Consider the following 22,601-nt stretch of genomic DNA (forward strand, 5'->3'; position numbering starts at 1 on the left):
TTCTACATGACTAAGAAATAAACCTTGTTTTAAGCCCTGAGACTTGGGAAATAGCCCACATTGACTAATTCACTGGGAAAACTGGGATTATATACCGTTGCTGTCCACCTCCCTACCTCAGGTAAGACATGACTCCGCCGTACAGCTCAGCTTCCTGGAAAGTATTCATTTGGACACTTTAGTTTTGAACCCACGTTTTCTCCGAAAGGAACACTGGAACAATTTCTCCAAAAGGGACCCTTCCTGTGTAACCAATGCGAGTTTAAAATGGGAAGTGAAGGAGAGGCAACAAGCAAGAGAAATTGGAATCCACATTTATTGATGAGAGATATATACACAAGCGTTAAAACACTTAGTGAAATATCGGATTCACAGATCATTTCCAGTATATAAAGAATATCCAATTATTTTACACATGAAATGTTACAGTAATCAGTCCACGTGGTAAGAAAGCTTAGAGAGCTAGAGGTGAAAACAAAATATCTCAGCTACCCAAAATGCGCTTTGCCAACAAGGCATCTCCTAGTACCATATTTAAGAAACAACCCCAAAATTAGTTGACATCTTTATCTTTTTTCATTCATTAGTCCTTAAACTCTACGTGCTATTGATGCTCTATGCTACGTGACTTGAGACCAATGGGGATTGTGAATGGGAGGGAAACAATTATCTTTCATTCTGGACACACAAGCATCTCCGGAGGAAATCCTGCCTAAAGGCCAGCTTTCCTTCAGCAAGGCTTCCAACCGAAATCTGACGCGGAGTTGAAGAAGCCACATGTTCAAGGAAAAACGTGCCTGTTCCGCCATATGTGTGTGTGTGTATATATATATATGTATACATATATATCTATGTCTATATATCCCCTTCCTCCAATCATTGGAGAAGCCACTGAAAATTCATGTGCTTTGTGCCCTCCTGGGATTGCTTAGGCTTCACTCCTTTTGTGAAAAGAGAGGGACACCCAGTGTCCCCAACTGCACATGGCCACTTTTCTCTGTCCTTGCAGAGAAGAAAGGGGTTATAGGAACTATCGACTCCAGAGCATTCCATTTGGTGGTAATTAGACAGAATGTGTGTTTTGGGAGGCAAGTGTATATTTGTGTTAGTTAATCTCCATCACTGAAAACATGCACACAGAGCCTATTAGGTAGAGGTCACACTCCCGTCACATATGTGGGATCTGTGCTTCATCAGTTGCCTGTCTGCAACCTCAAAGCTGTGCCCTGACCGCTTCTGTGCCTCTGGCGCTCTTTCAACGGACAACTGTGCAGTTTGCTACCAGGACTGTGCTTTTGTGGGGTTTCACCTGCACGGAGGTTAGCCAGTGAATGCCCTTTCCGTAACCCTGACTCAAGAAACCAAGGGGGACAAGGCTCTTCAGAACCTTTAAGTCATGAGCATCATGATCAGTATTTGGCAACCAGGGAGGCAGACCTTTACCTAAGGACATGACGTTAGCATGCACATACGCAGACTAACCTTTTGTCTCTCTGAGTCCAATCCGCCAAGCAAAGGAGGGCTATAGCTAAGTGTCCTTCTAAACCTACCTAAGCCTAGATAATCCAAAGTTCCACAGCTGCATTCACCATGCATTATACAGAAGTCAGATGACCTTTCACTAAGGATCATGGCACACCTCCAGCCCTCCCTTGCTCTGAATGGCATATTTACAAAGATGCTGGACCCCCAGACTTTCAAACAATCATTGGTACAAAAGATTCACAGCTAAGCTCTTCACTGATACATATCCCTAAATCACATTTAAAAAGAGGAGAAGTGATTCACTAGGCATCTAAGAAGGAAAAGAAGGGTTTTCAAAACAGCAGTCCACATGTCTACTGCATTTAGATGAAGAGCCAAAAATAACATTTACATTAAATTAAAATACGTCTATACACCATTTCACTGAAATTACACATGGAGACCTACATTATAGCTACACAAAGTGCATAGGCACTGATTTTCATGCGCGAACCAAGCGTTACTGTATACACACAAGAACTTCATGCTTTGAACGGCTATCCGTACTTGAAAATCACAGGTACAATCGTTGCCAGTTGAGGGCACATCTAATCTGTTTGCTTAATGAGGAACCGTTTTAAATACATACCAGTACACGTTCTATGTAACTATTTTGTTTTTTAAACGTGGCAAAAATACTAGCCCTACACACGTATCAGAAGGTGTGTTTGGCAGAAGGAAGACCCCCCCCCCCTTGTCTTTGCAGTGGCTACTGATTTGCCTTTGGGGAAATTACATATTCACCTGAGGACAGAACCTACCTGGGCTGCTTCTCAACAATTTCAGGATGACTCTAAGCCCCCACCTCCAGCCCCAGCGGTAAGAGTTATTATTGCTTCGTAGTTGGTACTGACAACTTTTTTTCTGAAAGCGTTGTGCTCAATTCACATAACCACGTGACATTTACTTCCGATTTGCTTGGCAAGAAGGAACTGCAACAAATCTCTCTCGATTTGCTTCCGAGCACTTGCCCTCAAGCTCTGCTATTCAAGGGTTTCCGAAGCCAATGCACACGAATAATTGGGAAGGCAGGGGAGGTTCTGATATAGAAATGGTCCCACTATTATCACCTTGTTTTTCATCTTCTTGCTGTTGCAAAATTTGAACGCTTAGCCGGAAAAATGAGGTCTGGTGTCAAAAATAAGGAGTTAGCACCATTCCTCAAGTTAAAAAGACTAATTGGGTGAATGCATATCTTAACCAGCTCACAGACTTAAGTGATTCCCTGTCCTTTATGGTCATTTTGCTCATCGCATCGCAAAGGATTGGATTCTTAAATTTTTCAAATGTGGCTCTATGCTCAGGAAACAAGCGATAGCTCTAAATTGCTGTAGAAACTTCTTGCGCTCTAATTAGTTATAATTCTACATATGTGGTCATATAGAAAATACCATAAGAAAATATCTGTCTGCAAAATTACAGATACTACATAGATTAATTCAGTCTACACTGAGTTCTTTACGATTTATGAAGAGTAGATACAAACCTGTAACATTATGAAAGGCTAAATCAATAGTAAACATATAATATCCAGGTCTATAAATACATTTGCTCATGCTCTTTATAAATAATAACAAAGAAGCCCAGGGATTTGTTTAAAAAAGAATGTGAGATCGGGCTGGAGGAATTTGTGAGTGGGCGGGGGTAGGGGGTGGAATACTGATCAGGGGGCAGTGTATTGTCCCTGGTAACATCGATTCTTACCAGGAAGCCAAAATATATCTGCTGGCAGCAAGATCAAATTAGATTCACAGTTTGCCAGCTCTCTCCTTAAGCCGTAGAAAACAAATAGAAAAACAATATACAAAAATCCTCACAAAAGTAGTCTTTTATATACAAATCTCTATAGCGACCAGATAATCTGATCTGTGTTGTGCAACATGGGAATATGCAATGCTGAGGTTTCCCAAAGGGGAGGAAGAAGAGAGGAAGTTAAGGTGATTTGTGGAAGGATCTGGATGCCCAACGTTGAGTTCCTAGTAAGGAAAATTGCTCTCCCGGAGTATTAAGCAACCAGAGTGCCAGCTTTCTGATCACACATCTCAGAGGCTTCGCTCCATGGAGGAGAAACCTGAGTTGTGCTAGACCAACTTCCTTGGCTAGTGTGTGCATTTCTCTCCTACCAAAGGCAACAGCCATTTCTAGGCAGGCTGAATGGTTGCCATGGGGAGAAACGGAGCCCCAGAAGGAGCAAGGCTCTGACTTCGTCATCCCCGGTCTCCATGGGGAACGATGACAAGGGTAACAGTCAGCTGGTACGCTCCAACACTCACCCAGGGGTTGGGGGTGTCTCTGGAGAAACTGGGGACCTGTCGTTACCCATGCTCCAGGCCATGTGTCGACTCTGCAAAGCAGTGGGGTCTGTTTCGGTATCAGCTTTAGTCTCGGCACAAAAGGGCCCCCGTATAACAATCAGAAGAATAAAAATATAAAAATGGATACTTGGTTTGGAGGTAGGAAGGTGAAGCAAGGCTGGACACAGGGAAAAAAAAAAAAAAAAAACTCATCGGTAATTATTCAGGATATAATTTGAGTGAATGAAAGAAGAACGTGAGGGCTTCTCTCACTTTTCTAGGTTCTTATTTGGGTCAGTTAAGAAATAGCCTTTTCCTGGCTGCTCTCGCAATCCGGTCTTCTGCACGTAAAAAGCAAACAAACACAGAAAACTTAACCCCGTCCTTTCAGCCCCGGTCTTACATCATGGTTCCTCAAATCTAAAGGGCTGAAGACTCCTCTGGCAATAAAGGTGCTCACAGCACATTCAATACCAAACCTACTCCATATTTAGCAGAAGTCTGGACACAGAGCGAGGATGAAGGCAGCGGCCCATTGCAAGCAGTACCAGAAAGTGCGAGAGGGTGTTGAAAGGCCACGGCTGGTGGCACGCACCTTGCAGACAGACCATGCATTTTATCTACCTTAGAAATTCCTGAGGTATTGACGAGGGCAATGGTAACCAGCCCAGCTCCTCTCTTGTGAGACAGAGCTTCAATGTGGTGCCCACGATAAAAACGAACCAGGGGGACAATTTGAAAGTGAATTCAAATATCCCTGCTTATCTCTCCAGAGAAAGGACTTGGCCCAGGCTCAGCCTGTGCTTGGATGCGTGTGACTGCATACAGGCAGAGAGGGAAGATAGTGACAGATGGTTGCTGTTATTCTGTAAATCTTGCACCAAATTTCATAAAAGTGTTCAAGTTTACTTGCCAAAGCCTCCCCAGTTCCCATACTGGGTTGGCAATTAGGACGGTTTGGAGAAAACCGCGTGTTTGGGGTGTTTGGAAGGGGCTCTGTTGCTACAGCAGGAATGATCTAAGGCCTTGAGTGAAGCTATGGACGCACCCTGCCCCTCGGCCAAGCAGCAGTTTCCTCTGAGCTCAATCGCTACTTCTCCGAAGACAGTGAGTTAGGCAAAGGGCAGTTTTGTAAAAGGATGTCTGTTGGCATCCCAAAACACAAACTGTGGATTAATATGGCCAGCTTCCAAGCTTGTTGTAAAACATCAAATGAAGAGAGAGGCTTGAGTTTAATATCCCCTCAAGGGGATGAAAAAAGATCCAAAGTGATTATTCGCCATCGTGGGCCACTCCGACTTAAATGATACGTAAGTCATATTTTCCGGTAGTAAGCCTCTAATAAAATAAGAAATTAAAGGAGAGATCATAATATCACGGATTCTCAGGACTGGAAGAGGGTTTTAATCACTTAAGCCGACCCCTTCACTTTACATATGGGAAGGAATGAGGTTTGGGCATAAAGTGACTTGTGTAAGTTATACAGCTACAAACTGGCACCATCCAAGTCAAATGTTTCCTGTACCCAATTGGGTCATTTCTCATCATCCCTATGTCATTACCTGAATTTGTTGTGTTATGCTATGCAATGGGATAGTGTCCAAATAAGATGCCTTGCCATCTTTTCTAAAGCCAACTCTTGCATTGACACATGTGGTCTTCTACTTAATTGTCTCTTAAGCAGCAACGATGGCAGGTGGAATAAGAAAGGAGGAGGAAGGGTGGGGCCTTGGGTTTTCCTTTTGGGAAAACCATAAGCTACTGTTGCATGAGAAGCTTTGGACTTGCTCCACCTAAGGCGAACAGTCTGCCGATAGGGCACCTGCCTGGGGTGGCGCTCAACGGCCCTTATCCTAGGTTTTAACCAGAGGGCACCAGAGATACGGAGACCATTGATCTCTGACAACTAGATTTACAAAACTCTCACTTCAGAATTTCTTCAGGCTCTTTGCTTAATCTTTTTATGTTCTCAGAGAGAGTATAACGCTAAGTGAAATAAGCCAGAGAAAGACAAATACCATAGGATTTCACTCATATGTCAAATTTAAGAAACAAATGAAGAAAAAGAGAGACAGACCAAAAAAAACCACCAAAAAACCCAGAATTTTGAATATAGAGAACAGACCTGTGGTCACTAGAGGGGAGATGGGGTGTGTGTGAAACAGGTGATGGGGGTTAAGAGTACACTTGTGACCCAAATATTCCAAGAGCAAGTATTATGACAACTGAAAAAAAATCTATCATTGGTCCATTTGCTTGGCTTGGAATGAGTTTATTTGGAGAATAAGGAAAGTAAAACCAACTATATGGCCCTAAGAATTAAAAAGCAGCACAGAAGAGCCACATCCACTGGGTGTAACTGCTGAGCACTTTTAGCCATAAAGCCAAGCAAGGGCTACAAAGACCTGCTCCTCAAGAGTCTGAACTATGGAAGAATTCTCTCTGAGCATGTGCGTACCGGTTTGGACTTGCTGCTGTATTTCCTGGGGGAAATACAGCACAGACAGAACCCGTAATCCTGACAAAAGTAAAATATTATACTAAAAACTAAAGGAAGCGGGACAGTTGCAAAAACATGGCAGGATTGGGTTTCTTTTCAGAAACCTGGCAGAGGAGTTACCCAACTCCAAAAGGGTTTCTTGATGAGACCCACTGCCAAATGACCCACTTCCCCATGCAAGGTTGGAAATAACCCGAGGCCCTCTAATCAACCAGTCATTGGGATTCCTGACATCTCCTACCAGGAATACATCTCCCCACAAATTGAATTTCCTTGAAGACTTTGTCAGTTTCCACCAGTCTAAATCCAGGAGCTAGGCATTGGGGTACCCTTTCTTTCTGCTGACGAGTAGTTGCAGGGGAGAAGCACACACTTGTCTTTTACGGACAAGGTAACTTCTGCAGGCAATGAGACCCTAGACTGTGTTTCCACACACAACAGGAAGTGAATAACTGAATCTGACATCTACTTGGTTCAGATCTTATTACTTGAAGTCCATATTGAAGATCTACATAATCTACACGATTGCCTTGATTCTTTGATACTCTATATGGGAGGCACATCCTCAAAGATCCCACCTTGAGAGATAAGCCATTCTTCTTGCTGACTGGATTTGGCTCTTTGCATTGTAGTTAGTAAGTACATGATGATTCTACTTGGGTTTCCCAGTGGGCAAAAATCGTAAAGGGGAAGATAAAAGTCTGGTTAGTTGGTTTGCTCTCAAAATGACGCGGATTCCTAAGAAGAATGAATGGGTCTGTAACAAAATGGCGTTGCCGAAGCCCTGACTTACTGACCTCATGGGATGAGCGTATGGTTCTGGCCTGCTGTGTCTGCATATAACTTTTATGCATCATCAAATATTAATGGACTGTTATAAGCATTTATATCTGTGTTGAACCTATTAATATAAATCTATGCATATAACTGACAGATTATACAGATCTGATTTAGAAAAAGTGTCTTGGAGGTATACTCTGGATCTGTTTGTTCTGTTGATGGCACACATGATGGGCAAGGAAAGGCCAAATGGGCATGGCATAAGAAGAATGAATGAGACCTAAACAAATAGAGAACACAGTCATACGTCAGCTCTACCTACATCCTGGATGTTCAGGTTAGTCCTGAACTTGACAGATTATTCATTTTTAATGTGCTGTGTCGAATTTCCAGATGAATGTGATTTCCTAAGCATATTCTCATGAAATTTATTACATGTAGTCTAAAACCAGAAAAACCTGCTTTGTTAAGCATACACCTTGTTTCTTCTGAATCATTGTCCCCTTATGTATTCATAGGATAAGTAGGAAAATGCTGACGACAAAGCAAGGCAGGAAGACATTTAGGCAGAGTCTTGGGAAGACAATCCTGAGACCACTCTTTCGGGAAACATGTCAGCGTGTACGAGTGCTAACCTGGCCTTAAACAGCAAAACCCACAAACTCCTCGCTGCCTTGCCTAGATCCTTCTCTTCGCCATAAAAAAGCTCTCGGGAGCACCACTTAAAGACAATCCATAACAGTTTCATAGCTAAATCCAGGAACTGTCCCCTTGACCCACAATATCTGCTCTAAAGGATGCATTTTCCACTACTACATTTCAGCACGTCCTTGGCCACCCAGTCAACTGTCCATCTAATGAAAATGAAGAACCAATGGCAATTTTTTTTTAAAGGCAAAAAGCTGCTTAATACTGCTCAATAGTGATCCTTATCCAAAAATAACAAGGGTTTCAGAGACAAAAGCAATGGGAAGCTCACGTCTCTTGTATGTCCCAAAGGTGTCTGGTTTGGAAAAGAAAAGTCATCAGGAATAGGTAATAAAGCATATGGGATTCTATACACCCCTTCTCCCCAAAGAATTTGAACTCTACGACTACTCACGTATACCCCAGCACCCATCTGCTGGCCTCTGATGACCACCCGATTCCTACGTGTGGACCCAGCTTCTACACACTCTTCAGAGTTAGTCAAGTGTACTTTATTTCTCAGTGATTCATGTTCAAGTTCCCAGCAAACTCCCAAAGCCAGCAACCTTAGGAAAATACTGTGAGTTATTCAACGGGAAAATGACAGTAGCGACATCAACAGATTTAGCTTGCACGATCTCTCATCCGGAGTCATTGGGTGCCTGTGGCATACAAGGCACTGTGCTAATCCACTTGTATTACTGACTCCCTCAAACTGTGACAGCCTTGAAAAGATTCCGTCTGTGAAGCTGGAAGGAGTCATCATTTGCTCCCATTTCAGGGCTCAAGGCTGCCTTGACTTTGCCACAGGAGTGTCACCTTTATAGGGATTTGCCCATGCTTGTTTTCTGTTCCTTGCTACAGAGAAGACTAGGGAAGAAGACGGACCCTGCTTTCAACTGTGCCCTATACCTGGTTTTATGTGCGTTGAGAGAATAGTACCAAAAGCTTTCTACACATTCGATCAATGACAGTGTTTTGCTTTCATCAAGAGGTGGTGTTAAAAGAGGCATAGCCAACATAACTGTCCTCCATGTGTGAGGAGAGTAAAATGATTAGGTCTTCCAGGTTAATGAGGCTATAACTGAAATAATTTGGGGATTAAAAATGCCTTTTTTTTTTTTTTTTTTTTTTTTTTTTGGTTAGAAACCCAAACAAAGTATTTGAGGGCTGAAGCAAAGAAAGGAAAGCATAAACCAAATAATCTCACTTGATTTCACTATGTCAGGTGAATGCAAACCAAACCCAAACAAATTGGATCATTTGAATCTGGTTCAAGTCTGTGTTGGCTGTGCTCTCTTACTTTTGTCAATATATACAGCGGCTATGTGCAAATTACATCCTAATCCATTATCAAGTTTGGAGCAAATTATGAAACATACTTTGAAATGTCAATAACTATTGCCACAGACTAGGTAAGGGTGGAGCAGAAACTCAGCGGGTTCCGTGATCAATTGTCGCGAGGAGCACAGTGCCCACTAGAATTTTCTATGAAATACTTCGTTTCAAGAGTGTGTGTGTATATATATATATATATATATATATATGTATGTATATATATATATATATATATATATATATAAGCTAGATCATCAGAGTTCCCTAAGGCAGGTATTCGCTTTTAATCAACACATGGGCAAACTCTACATTTCGAGAGAATTAACTTCTAGAGGCTTCTAACAGAATCTCTTGCGCGGAATGAAGCGGAAGCATGAAAAACACTTGACGGGATCACACGCTGAGTGTCTGCTTGTCATCCCAAATCCCCGGAGTGTACCACATTGCTTTAGTCGTATCCCCCGGGGAAAAGAGCGCCCACGGCTCTGCATTTAGAGAGAAAAGGGAAGCCGGCAAGAATGCGCGTTCAGTTCCAACTGGTTCCTCCAGCAGCATCCATCCAAACAATAACACGGGTGAGAAAACGAGACGGTTACGAAGCATGACTTGGCAAACACACAGCACCGTGCCTATCACTGACTCACAACAGATCCTCGAAGCCTCGGCTAACGGATTAAGTAAACACAGAAATAAATGCATCTTTTTTTCTTTTTAAAGAAAGCTTGTTTTGAACTCTCTTTTACCATAAGATAAGCTGGGGAGTTTATTCAAGAATTTGCTGAGAGTCATATCCTTATTTTTCACGCTTCCAAGGTTCTTCCTCAACACCGCCGTCGGCTGACTTTCCGTTGGCTGCCAGAGTTACCTGAAAATAATCACCATCAACATCCAGCTTACAGGCCACGAACTAGAAAACCACCCCGTGGGTTATGTGGAGAAGCACGAGATCTGAGTTACACTACATGACTTACATGTCGGTTTCAAATGTGGTTCTTTCCAAATTGATTTTGAGCCTGTCTTGCTTTTCGACACTGATTTGTAAATGGTGAAAAGTACATATTTGCCTTGGGGAGTACAGAGGAACCGGAGAGAGTCTGCAATTTGGGACATGAGTTCTACTAATGCTCTCAGGGTGGCGGGGGCGTCTAGCTACACATAGACCCATCAGAGAATAACACAGCCCTTAACAAACAGTGCCCTTGTGCTACTCCATACAACCAGAGAAAAATCCAGAACTAGACAGCTAGTTCTACTCATGCACAGCTAGTGAAGGGTTCAGTTGCCATGAGGCCAGGTGGAGTTCATACACGTCCAGTTTCGAAATCGGAAATCATGATGGCGTGGATACCAGGTAGGCTATCCAGGCTTTACAAATCGAGAAGAAAAGGGGAATTAAAAGCCAGACGTCCAAATTATTTCCAAATTATTCCCACGCAGGCATTTAACAATCAAGTGTAAGCACCAGAGTGTCTCTATTACGCTTCCCTGGCTCGAAGCGAACTGAACCCTCACACAGCGTGGGAGGTATTCCCCTCCACTTCTAAATCATTTTCCTAGCTTACCTTCCATCTGTCTGTCCTCAACGTCATGTGCAAACTTAAACCCACGACTGATATTCCACATAATGGAGAGACTGGATTTATGGAAGCATTAGGATATGGAGACATGACAAACGCAGCAATGTTTGAAAGAAATCGGATCTTCTTAACCCGAGAGGCAGCGAAACGCATGCGTTAGGAACACACACTACCATGCTAGGAACAGAACACAAGTGCCCTTCACAAACCGAGCGAATGAAAACAGAAGCCATTCGTTTCTCCACCCCCCAGTGGGCGCCCATAGTTTTCTAGAAAGACCATGCAACAAGCCATGACCACCCCACATGCAGTTATTCTGATGACAATTAAAAAGCTCTCACGTAAATTCCAACTACAAGGACAAGGCAAGAGTTTGAAAACAGCAGACACCAACATGACGTAGCAACGCTCGAAGTGGTTAACATTTTGACCAGAGCTGCAGCAAATTTGTTTCCCCTTCAGTGAACTCTCAGGAAAGACTGCCAGGAACAAACTGTCTGCCTGGAGAAAGCTGCCTGTTCGCTCTGACCTTGAATGTGCCTATTTGGCTTTCTGTGATGAACCAGATCAATAGCTGTACAAAAGTATAAATCATGCTGTGCGGCCTTTGGAACACCAGGCCGCACTGGGGGGTGTGCCCTGCTGTGGCCGTCACTGTTGTTGAATACTGGGGCCTGTGTCTCGAAAGTGGCCGGGACAGCCCCTTTTTTGGCATTTCTTTTTCTGAGCCGGTTCAAGGAAGCCAGGACTCTAACTCCCCGGTCCATCCCACCCTGCTCTGCTCCAACCACCTGGGTAATAGAAAAGCAGGAAGGAGAGGGGGCTGACAGGAAGCATTGACGTCTCCCATCTTGGTTTTTAAAACAGTGAGACGGAGAATGGACCAGAAGGAAGTTCAAAGGCAGGAATAAATGTGACTCAGATATTCCGGGAAAGTGTGCAAATTCATCATGATGGCTCTGGCTGCCTCCTCTCGTGCATCAGTGGCAACTCAGTTTCGTTGGTCTAGGTGGGAAGAGGTGTTCGCCTCACCTCGCAAAGGCTGAGGCCAACTAACCTTCGGTGAGCCGAACCCAATGACTTCACTAAAAAATCCAAATGGCCAGATAGTTATTAAATCAACATGGCCATTCGGCATGTCCCTGACCTGCTCGGTGTCCTTTCGACCATGTAAATGCTAATTCACCAAGTTTGCAGGTGGTTGGGTAGGCAGTCAGTTATAGAAACGGACTAAGCCAGTATCTCTACAGAACTGGTCAGCAACAAGGTTGTCTGAAACAAAGCACAGGGTCAAGATGCTAAAAGGATACATACAACAAATATTTATAGAGCGCCTACTGCATGCCAGGTACTGCTTTAGGTGCTGGGAGACAGCAGTGATAAATGCGGAAACAGGGTCTCTCCTCATGGGCTTGCTTCCTAGTGATAGGGACAGTTCACAAATCTCTTCCTTTAGGGGGCTTGAGTTGTTCTTGCTCTAAGAACATAGCAAACTTCTCCTAATGTCCTTTAAGAAAAAGAACCCAGGAAGTCTGAAATCTAAATGTATCTCCATATCTATATACCATCTTTTTCAAAACATGTCCTTCTAACACTATTAGGAAGCCTCTTGAGAAGCTCCAAAAGAGCCACACCACAGGCAGTTAGTCACTACGATTCTTCTTACAAATAACTGCAAAATGTAAAAATATATGGTGATTTCATTTTATTTCATGCTATTCTTTTTCCTTGTATGGCAGTAACTTGGAATCAACCCTTCTCTTTCCTACAAAATTGTACATTCGCTTTTCTGTCCTCCCATTGCCTATTTCAGGGCTTTGCAGGTAACGGGCACTCAATAAATATCTGATGAATGATCAAAATATAGGAGGTCACAGGAATGAGATGCTTAACTAAACCCCACAAGGCACACAATAAATACTTGTTAAATAGAGCACAGAGCCATTTCATGAGAATGTGGACCCTTGTTGACCTAAATTTTGACGGGGAATAATCCAGCACATTCATCTAGACGTGGGAAGAGCTAACTTCCTAGGAGAATGGAATATGCGCTTTGGATACATCTGAATTTCGAATAATTTGAATCATTTTCACTGAGTCAATTAGTTTTTGCAGTTGCTCTTGATGGCTAAGTCCTTCCTTAATTTGTACCAGAGCCTTGGTTCACCCACACGTGTACCCGGTAGAGAGGGGATGAGCAAAAGACTACTGCTGGCCCATTAGACTTCTGGACCTATGTTACAATCCAGTAAAGAGAATCACTTCTGTGTCACCCTTATTTGCCTGGCAGAGGCCATGTGTATGTTTGGAATGACCCAGAAGTAACCCAGGGAGAAATGAACTATTAAATAAGATCCTGTCAGCAGGAATCAAAAGAATATCAGAAACCTGTACTGGGTGCCGATTGCCTTCAGATGCTACTTGGAACCATTTGGGCAACCCAACTCCCAGAGTTGACTCTGCTCACCTGCCAGGGTTTCTCCAAGTTTGCTTCACTCTGGTCATGACACTCTGTCTTTGACAATGTCAAGTTAGTTACAATGAAGGCTAGACGGAGCCCATCAAGCTTGAAGACTTAGTACCCAGCAGCTTGGAAAAGAGTCCAGAACATCCATGCTTCAAGAAAGATGGTGCCACCACTGTGTGAAATGTAGTGGCTATGGGATGATTGTCCTGAGGGAGAGATATCCTTTACTTGAAACAGCTTCCCCATTCTTGGAGCACAGTGACTGCAAGGTCAAAACTCACCTTCCCACAAAAATAATTAAGAGAAAAATAGTTGCGCAAAGTCGTGTGGGCACATTTTTGACCAGCATGTAATATACAGCAAGTAGGAATACTTGTGCTACATATATTGAGTGATTCTGGGTATTTCTCTTAGTGTTTCATTCAAGAAATAGAATATTTGAAATCCAACAAAGCCTTAAGAACCACAAATTCTTCGGCAAAATGTTCAAGAAAACCAATCAAATTTGTGGAGTGGGTGGAAAGGGGGGGGGTGGTCAAAATGATTGTTTTACATCACATGGACGAAACAAGCAACCGATTGGCTCTTTGTTAGATCTGCCACGTTAGACACAGAGTTAGATGATCTGGGACTCATAGAAGCGTGGGTTACATGATTCTTCAGAAAAATAAATGTGACAATAATACATGCAGGACTTTTGGTGCTTGTCTTAGGAAACTGAGCATGCACTATTATATACAGGTCTCAATATCCATGAACGGGAAAGGTACCTTGCACTCATCTACTATGACAGAGTTGTGTGCAGCATAGACACATTGATTAGAGTTGCTTTCCCTATGGTTCTTCATGTCATCATAAATGGACTGAGTCTTGGTCATTTCAATATCTTCATGCACTCGATGCTGGGAGTCAATAGTATCCAGCTCAGACTTGGAGAGGTGATAGACAATCCCAGCCCCAAAGGAGTCACCCACAACATTGACTGAAGTCCTCATCCTGTCCCTGGGAACAAAGAACAAAAATGTTTCGTGAAGAAGCAGTGACATGGTGGTTGAGAGGCCAAGGTCTAGAACCCGGGGTTGAGTTCTGGCTCTACTTTTCCCTTTGCCTGATCTGGGGCAAGTTACTTAATCTTTATGAGCCTTGATTTCCTTGTTGGTCAACCGGAGAGAGCAATCATATCTGTCTCATAAACTTGTGTGACAATCAAATGAGATAATGTACATAAAGGCCTTAGCAAAATGTCTGATGGATGGTAGAAACCCAATAAACAACAGCAAAGAGAAAGGAGAGAAGGAAGAATTGGAAGACAATAATTCTCAGATCTCGGAATTAGCACCCAAAGCTCCAGACACTGTTAGCTGTGTCCTCTTGATTTCCACTGTTCTTCAAGGACCCCAGATCACATCCACTTATTTTGCTTATTAATCCTACCTGTGAATTCTCCCATAACAGAAAATTCATCTCTTCGTAAGGATTGAAATTAACATTGCCTTTCCCTCTGCACCTCAGTCTCCCACTGACACACACATATACACAGGCACAGGCACAGCTGATGGGTGAGAAACCCGGCCACAATTTTCTCCCTGACCAATAAGCATAGTGACTCTGTGTCCTGGAAAAACCAAAATACGTTGTCTTGCTCTCTCTGTTAACCAAAAAAAAAAAAAAAAAAAAAAAAACATTTAAATCTTCCAGAGTGCCTCTTGAATCAGGAAGTGTTAAGAAAAACCCTCCCTCCAATCTTGTTTCCCATGTTCTGATTTAAAAAAAAAAAAAAAAAGCAGGATGGCCCAGAACCTTCCCTCTCAGAAAGTCAGCACCAGGAAAACTAAGTTCTTAAGAGTAAGTGGTGTTCTGTCGTCCACTAGTTCAGATTGGTGTGAAGAGTCCTTCTAACCATGTTTATGAGATACTCAAAGTCTGAAAGAGAAGGGTGCTGGAAACTTTTTTAAAAAGAATTTAAGCAAAAATCCTGCTAAAATCTCTGTCCAGGACACTCTAGCCTTTAATTCAAAAAATATACATAAGGACACCAGAATTGGTTCAAGGCAAAGTGAAAGTCTTAACTGGTTCTTAGAACAAAGGCCTATCATCCAATCTATTTCTCATTTGAGAAGAAGAATGACGCTGCACCAAGAGGACTGGCTTCCTTGCAAGGAGCTTGTGAGCAGCTATCCTCTGGGTTCAAGTGGGAAGATCCTGCCCATACAAAAGTCAAGATCAGACCCTGACATCAGCTCTCAGGGGCATCTCTCCATCTAAGAATGCTCTTCTCTTCCTTTCCACTTTGGAGAATCTGCCGCAGGGTGGTAAAATCTATACATGAACGAAGACTGGGTCTTTAAGTCATCCACAAAATTAGGCATCTGAGGCAGAGACAGGGTGTGAGAAGGCATACATAATGATGATTAAGAAAAACTATGGGCTCTGGAGACAGCCCGACTTGGATTCAGATGCCACTTTTTTCTTTTACTTGTTGGACAACTCTGACCCTAGTTAACCTTTGTGACCCTTAGTTGCATTAACTATAAAATGGAAATAATAAAAATATCTACCACCTTGGGTTGAAGCTTAAATAAGATAGCAACGTGCTTAGTACAGTTCCAGACATTTAGCAAGGATTCACAAAACATTAGTTATTACATGAGGTGTACTTTAAATATTACCATTATTCTTATGAAGTTAATTTAAACATATGTTTGGCAGCTCCTAGGTAGAACATCCAAACATGCCTAGTTAAGCTACTACGTCCCTCTGAAAACATCCACAAACATTTGCAGGACATTTCCCATGGTAGCACTCCCAACCAACCAGCTGAGTTATTTGCCCATCATTTAGCTGTGGCCTACTCTGTTGTCTTTCAACTTGACTTTCAATCCCTCCTGGCGTGTGTTCTGAGTCATGCACCCAACATCCTTGGCCAATGGTTAAATTCCAAAGAGTGCTAAAGACATCAAGAGGAATCCACTGGGTACTCTTTTGTATCACGGCCCAAGAGAATCTACATCATTTTCAAGTAGAAGGACCAAAGGTGATGGTGGGGTGATGATGATAGTGGCTGATATATTACATTTAATATGTAGAAGGATATGCTTTCCAGACATTACCTTGTTTAATCCTCACTACAGTGCTGTAAGAAGTACTCTTATCCACACTGAGGACATTGAAACACAGGGGTTTGGAGAGATGAAATGGCTTCCCAAAGTCACACATCCTAGTGAAGTCATAGAAACGCAAAATCTGAGCACAGGACGTGTGCCTCCAGAATGCACCGTCTGCCCCGTGATGCAAAGCACCTGGGAGCCAGAAAGCTCTGAATCTGAACCTAGTTCAGCCACTTACTAGCTGTGTAACCTGGGTGACTTCCTCCACCAGAATTTTTCTCAGGCAGGCAAAATACCTATTTTATAGGATTTCAAGAAGACAAAACCAGTTCCTGATCCACAGTTGATATTCATTAAATTCTGGTTCCTTCCCCTTTAAGGAACAGCCATCACTCATACCCCCATTTTATGGGCAAAAGCACAAGACACTGTCCTCGAGGGCTAATGACTTTTTAAGTTTAATAAATCCATTGCCACTCAAATGGATGATACAAGTTTACAAACTCTTGTTTCTTCAACTCTTGACTTTCTCTGATACCAAATCTCTACTCTCCAAAGAAGCCACTGAACCAAATTTTTTGACTAGGATATCTGTTCCATACTCTCAAATTTCCTTTTACTTTTTAAAAAAAAAATTTTTTTTTTATGGTTTATTTATTTTTGAGACAGAGACAGAACATGAGTGGGGGAAAGGCAGAGAGAGAGGGAGGCACAGAATCTGGAGCGGGCTCCAGCCTCTGAGCTGTCAGCACAGAACCCAACACAGGGCTTAAACCTACAAACTGCGAGACCATGACCTGAGCCATACAGGCACCCGTGTCAGGTCTCCTTGAGTTTGAAAATGAACCTGGCCAGAGGAAATAGCTATCAGGCCAGGAATGAATGGAAGACAGAATTGGGCAGAATCAAAGCATACTGATGTTCGACACCAAAATCAAGAAGGAAAGGGCCCTGGACTTAGGGCTGGAAGCTCAACCCAGATCTTCTGACTCTCTTACCTTGAGCAAATCACCTCTCACCTGACCATGAAATATGGAATGGAGCTAATCTGAACCTCACAGAAGATTATGAGGGTTAAATAAAATGAGAGAAATATTTGGAATGCCATAACTACTCATTAAAGACTGCAGGAGCACAAGAGCATCAAAATGGCTACACAGAAATAAGAAGACAACACAGACTCTAATACTTGCTGAGTTCTTTGTTAGCTCATTCATTCATTCATTCAACAGGCGTACAATGAGCATCTTTGTGCAGGGCACTATGTCAAGTGTCCTGGCAACGAAGAACAAGAAATGGCTCTTCTTACGCTCCCTCTTCCTCCAAGAACCCACGCTCTCTTTACGGGCACTATGGGATTTAGTAGGTAGGACATTTTATCTACACTTGGGCCCCTGCAAAAGCTTGAGTAGAAGTGTGCCAAGTTTGGACCTGTGGATAAGTCTGAGAAAACGAGCTAGAGAGAAGAAATCGATAATGTGAAATCTAGGAAGCACGCAAGACCACTCAGGAGGCAAATGAATGTAATGAGAGGCAGAAGGGAAGAACTGACCAAATCACGTATGGCCTCATCAGCCAAGTTCAGGAGGTCAGGGCTTTGTCCCAAGTGTCACGAGGAGCCACTGAGGAGCAGCAAGGGCACGCTTGCTCCCGTATGAAGACTGGTCTGAGGAAGGGCAAGGCTGAAAGAGCAAAACCCACTTGGTGAAGATGTGATGGAAGATGAAGAGACAGAATTACAGGACTTGAGGACTGATTGGTCATAGAGAATAAACAAGAAAAGAGTCAAGGATTCCTCTCAGGTATCGGGTTTGGGCAGCTGGCGTTGATATGTCTACTGGCACCCAGTAGACCGTACCACCATGTGTAGGGGACATGACGGGTCGGGGTGAGAAAGGTTCTCATGTCAGCTTGAACATACTGGGGCTGAGGGTTGGGACCCAGCAAAGGAGAGATGCGCCACGAGTGGTTGGGAATCTGGACTAAAGATCAGGACCGACAACTGGGCTGCAGGTAGTGAATTAGGAGGCGACACCTAAAGAGGCCATGGGGAGATGCCACAGGCGTTTTTGGTTCATTCTTGGAGAGAATGCAGAGTGGGAAGAAAAGACAGTCTTATCTAGAACCCCGAGAGTGACCAACACTTAAGGAGTGGGCAAAGGAATAAGAGTCCGCAAAGGTGGAAGAAAACTTAGAAGAGTTTGAGGGAAGCATGTTGCAAAAGTAAGGGTGTGATGGACAATTCCAACGACTGCCTGGAGATCAGGTAAGAGAAGAAAAAGAAGAGCCCCTTGGTTTTAGCAACAAAGAGGCCATCACTGCCAGGGCAGTTGCAAGCCAGAGGCAGAGACAGAAGCCAGCTCGCCACAGGTAGAAAAGTGAATGAGAACTGAGTAAGTAGTGATATTATTTATAATCGTCTTATTCAAGACGATTGACTGAGAAGGTAAAGAGAGCGAGGGGAAGATGGTGGGAGACGGGAGATAGGATTTTTTTGGTTTGCCATTGAGGCCACCAGGGGGGATGTCTGATCAACTCTGGGGAAGTCCAAGTGTGGCCAAAAACAGGATATGGGAGTTTATGGTTCACCTATGGAAAATTTCTCCACAGGCAAATGCTTTCATTTTGCCTCACAACCAGCCTTGACTGTTCAGGAAACCCTGCTGACCTCAGGAGCTTCAAGCCTACTTGGTAAAAAGAATTTCAGAGTGCCTGATGCTGTCCTTGAGTCTGGACACTCTGTGTCAGACCTGTGAAAAGGGGACAGAGGTGAGATCCGAACTTGCGTTGAATGGGATCCGCTGCAGATGACACAGCTTTGGGGGCCACCAGGAACCAAAGGCGAGAGAGGGGCTTGCCTAAGTTATTCATACTGAGGTACTGGGTCTGGTTTCCTGGGAGAAAAGTAATTGCTAAGGTGCGCTCTCTCTTTTCTATCCCTTGATCTAAATCCTCTGGCAGGAAGGGGTGCCTGGGTGGCTCAGTCGGTTGAGCGTCCGACTTCGGCTCAGGTCATGATCTCACAGTCTGTGAGTTCGAGCCCCACATCGGGCTCTGTGCTGATGGCTCAGAGCCTGGAGCCTGCTTCGGATTCTGTGTCTCCCTCTCTCTCTGCCCCTCCCCTGCTCATGCTCTGTGTCTCTCTGTCTCAAAAATAAATAAAAACATTAAGAAAAAAAATTAAAAAAAAAAAATCCTCTGGCAGAAAGGTGTTAGAATTGTCTGCAAGTCCTGGTTCTCACAGAATAACAGAGCCAAGGGAGCAGGGTTACTCAGGGTCATCTGGTCTTTGAATTGGGCTGAACCATATGAAGTTGCCGCTTCTACAAGTTCCCAAAGGTCACATATTGGCAATTTCATGTGACTCAACTTAACATTCACAGGAAACAAACCATCATGTCTGCCTCTCAGAATGCAGGGTGCACAGTAATGGCGGAGAGGCCGCCCGAGGCCCCAGGCCTGAGAAGGCTGACACAATCCTAAACATCCAAGGGCTAAAGCCACACGGGGTTGAGAAGGGAAGGAGGGCCTACGGAAGCATTGGTTAAGAGTGTGAACTCTGGATGGGAGCCCTGATTGCAATCCTGGCTCCGGCAGGCCAAGTCACTTAGCTTCTCCTGCTCATTTGTGAAATATGGAAAGTAATCCCTCCTTCCAAGCTTGTTGAGAAGATAGTAACTGTTAATGTGTCCTGAGTGCTTGTCATCAAGAGGACCTCAGCCAAACTCTGCATATAAAAGGTCTGACACCAACCCAGTTCTCAGCTGTTGGCCCATCCCCCTCTTCCTTCTTCCCCTCCTACTCCTCATCTTCTCAGTCCCAGTGAAAAGGGGAGTAGACCACTTCCTCTTTTGTTCTTCCACCAAGTCTTGTGCATTCCTCTTTTTGCACTTAGCACACTCAGGTTGGGATTTTTTTGACCACATCTGTCCCCATTACTAGGTGATAAGCTCTTGGAGTGCGGACACCATGTTGTATCTATTTGTGATATGGGCAGGGTGGGGGAACCTGGTGGGCGGGTGAGTTGAAGGAGGGGTGGGGAGGGGCTGTTAAAGAGAGCAGGTTAACTCTAGAAAGAGGACTGTCTTTTGTTCAGCAAATGTCTGGTTGGGCGTCTTGGAGGTGAAAAGTTAGGGCAAGGGCAAGATGGAGAGGGAGGAGGAGGGAGAGACAGAGCCCAAATTACCTTGCCTACAAAAACAAGACACGTGTCCTGAGCGCCGGGGGCAAACACAGGGAGGCCCAGCAACACAGGGAGAGATTGGGACCAAAGGGAAAAACTGGGCAGGGACAGGTCCCTAGAAGGGGGTGGCAGGCACTAAAGGATTTATTTTTTATTTTTTATTTTTTTAAGTTTATTTATTTTGAGAGGGTTGGAAGGGCACGGAGAGAGGGAGAGAGAGAGAGAGGATCCCAAGAGAATCTTGACACGGGGCTTGAACTCACCAACCGTGAGATCACAACCTGAGCCGAAATCAAGAGTCAGACACTTGACCAACTGAGCCGCCCAAGCGCCCCAAGGATTTATTTTTTAAGGAGAAAAGGTGCCTAACACTCAATTTTTGCTTCCGTGCTCCCTGAAATTATTCACACTGATTATTACTTCAGGGAAACAAAACTCAAGATTCAATTGCAAATATAGGGAGATTTTGTCTTTTTCATCTTATAACTCTCCTGAGCTCTGCCCCTCCCCTTTGTTTTTCCGTGAACACATACTTCTTTTGTGATGCATTGAAGAATGATTCTTGCTGCGCAGAACTGTAGCCCCACCCCCACCCCACCCCCAAACTGCAATCTCGCTGCTTCGAGTCAGGGACGCGTTGGCAGGGGAGGGAAGGACTCAGGAGGAAAGAGTGACATCCCAGCTGGCGTTGACATCACTGGAGGTCAGGAAAGTTGTAGAAAAGAACTCTGGTGGGAGCAGGGAGTCACGGCACAAGACTTCAACAATAAACTCCCAGCATCTTCAGAGATGTGATAGATGGAGGGATTGGTCTTCTCTTCCACCAGATATGGAGTGGGGTTTCGATCACACATAGCTGCACGAGTGTGTCTTAAAGAAGAGAACGAGACCCCAGATTGGTGGGCCTGGACCCCCAAGGGACAGCCAGATCACCTGGGTTTGAATCCTAGTTCAGTCACTCGATATCCACTACATTGGGATAAATTACTTTCCTCTGAGCCTCAGTCTCCTCAACTGTAAAATGGGGATAATACTATGAACCGGTCTCATCATTGGGGGCACCTTTTTTTTTTTTTTTTTTTTAAATTTTTTTTTTCCAACGTTTATTTATTTTTGGGACAGAGAGAGACAGAGCATGAACGGGGGAGGGGCAGAGAGAGAGGGAGACACAGAATCGGAAACAGGCTCCAGGCTCTGAGCCACCAGCCCAGAGCCTGACGCGGGGCTCGAACTCACGGACCGCGAGATCGTGACCTGGCCGAAGTCGGACGCCCAACCGACTGCGCCACCCAGGCGCCCCGTTGGGGGCACCTTTGAAACAGGTCCCTGTAAAGTGCTTAGAACACTGCCTGATATTTCAGGAGCACTTGCTAGGCATTAGCGATGAGTATCCCGAGTCCTTTCCATCTGTTCTCGACCGCTGGATGCGTGAACTGTCAACTGGTATTCAAAAACCGTAGAGGTGCTTAGATACCCACCATCAGGGACTCCTACTCCCCCTTCCGCGTCTCCAGTCTCTGGTTTCTGGAAGTGAGGTCCCTGGCCTGCATCACCCGGGAACTCGTTGGCAATGTCAATTCTTGGTCCCCACCCCAGACCTCCTGAATCTCCAGGAGGTTTGGGTGTGTGCTCAGGTTTGAGAACCCCTGCTCTATTCCCTCCAGGGAGGGATGTTAACAGGGAGCCTCAGAGCGCACCTCCCCGCACACCCCCGCCAAAGGGTGGAGGCCCTTAAGGTCTTCCTAGTAAGTTCACCTCTATCCCCCAGCTAGTAAATGTGTCCCCAGAAAAGACCTCCCCAGCAGTCTCATGTGATAAATGAGCCGCAGATCCACTTGGGTTTTCACTTTATTTTGGCTTCCCTTTGGCCACCTGTGGCCAGACCCAGTTATTTACGACTTCTTCCTGGGACTGGCTCCCAGTTTTCACCCCATCCTGCTTCCTTCAGAGAGAGAGGGGTGTCAGTGAGGTCTCTTATAAATATCAGTGGAGGATTCCCGACACAAAGGGCTTCTTGGCCCCAGGGGAAGGTTCTGGTTTTACCAGCCCCGCCCATCCGGTGTTTGAGGACTCCCGGCATTTTTCAGGGCCCAGAATCTTGGTTTTCACCATGACATTTACAAAGCAGCTAAGCCTGCCCACTG

The 22,601-nt window shown here is 44.3% G+C and overlaps 1 protein-coding gene across 5 annotated transcripts in view; it reads right to left on the reverse strand.

The window, feature by feature from the left end:
• Positions 1–298: 298 nt before the first annotated feature.
• The window catches only part of SLC1A2 (solute carrier family 1 member 2), a 150,405-nt gene continuing 128,102 nt past the window's right edge, over positions 299–22,601 (reverse strand). For 3 of the 5 annotated variants that reach the window (XM_045484976.1, XM_045484972.1, XM_045484974.1), the window contains exons 10-11: positions 13,938–14,169; positions 299–9,988 (exon numbers count right to left, since the gene is read on the reverse strand). In XM_045484976.1, the coding sequence (XP_045340932.1) occupies positions 9,917–9,988; positions 13,938–14,169 (304 nt within the window). In that variant the 3' untranslated portion in view covers positions 299–9,916. Of the gene's footprint in view, positions 9,989–10,014; positions 10,155–10,685; positions 14,170–22,601 lie in introns of those variants that run through there. The other 2 variants (XR_006714181.1, XM_045484975.1) reach the window with 2 other exon arrangements.

Source organism: Leopardus geoffroyi, chromosome D1 (genome assembly GCF_018350155.1).
Source record: "Leopardus geoffroyi isolate Oge1 chromosome D1, O.geoffroyi_Oge1_pat1.0, whole genome shotgun sequence".
NCBI classification, from domain to species: Eukaryota; Metazoa; Chordata; class Mammalia; order Carnivora; family Felidae; genus Leopardus; species Leopardus geoffroyi.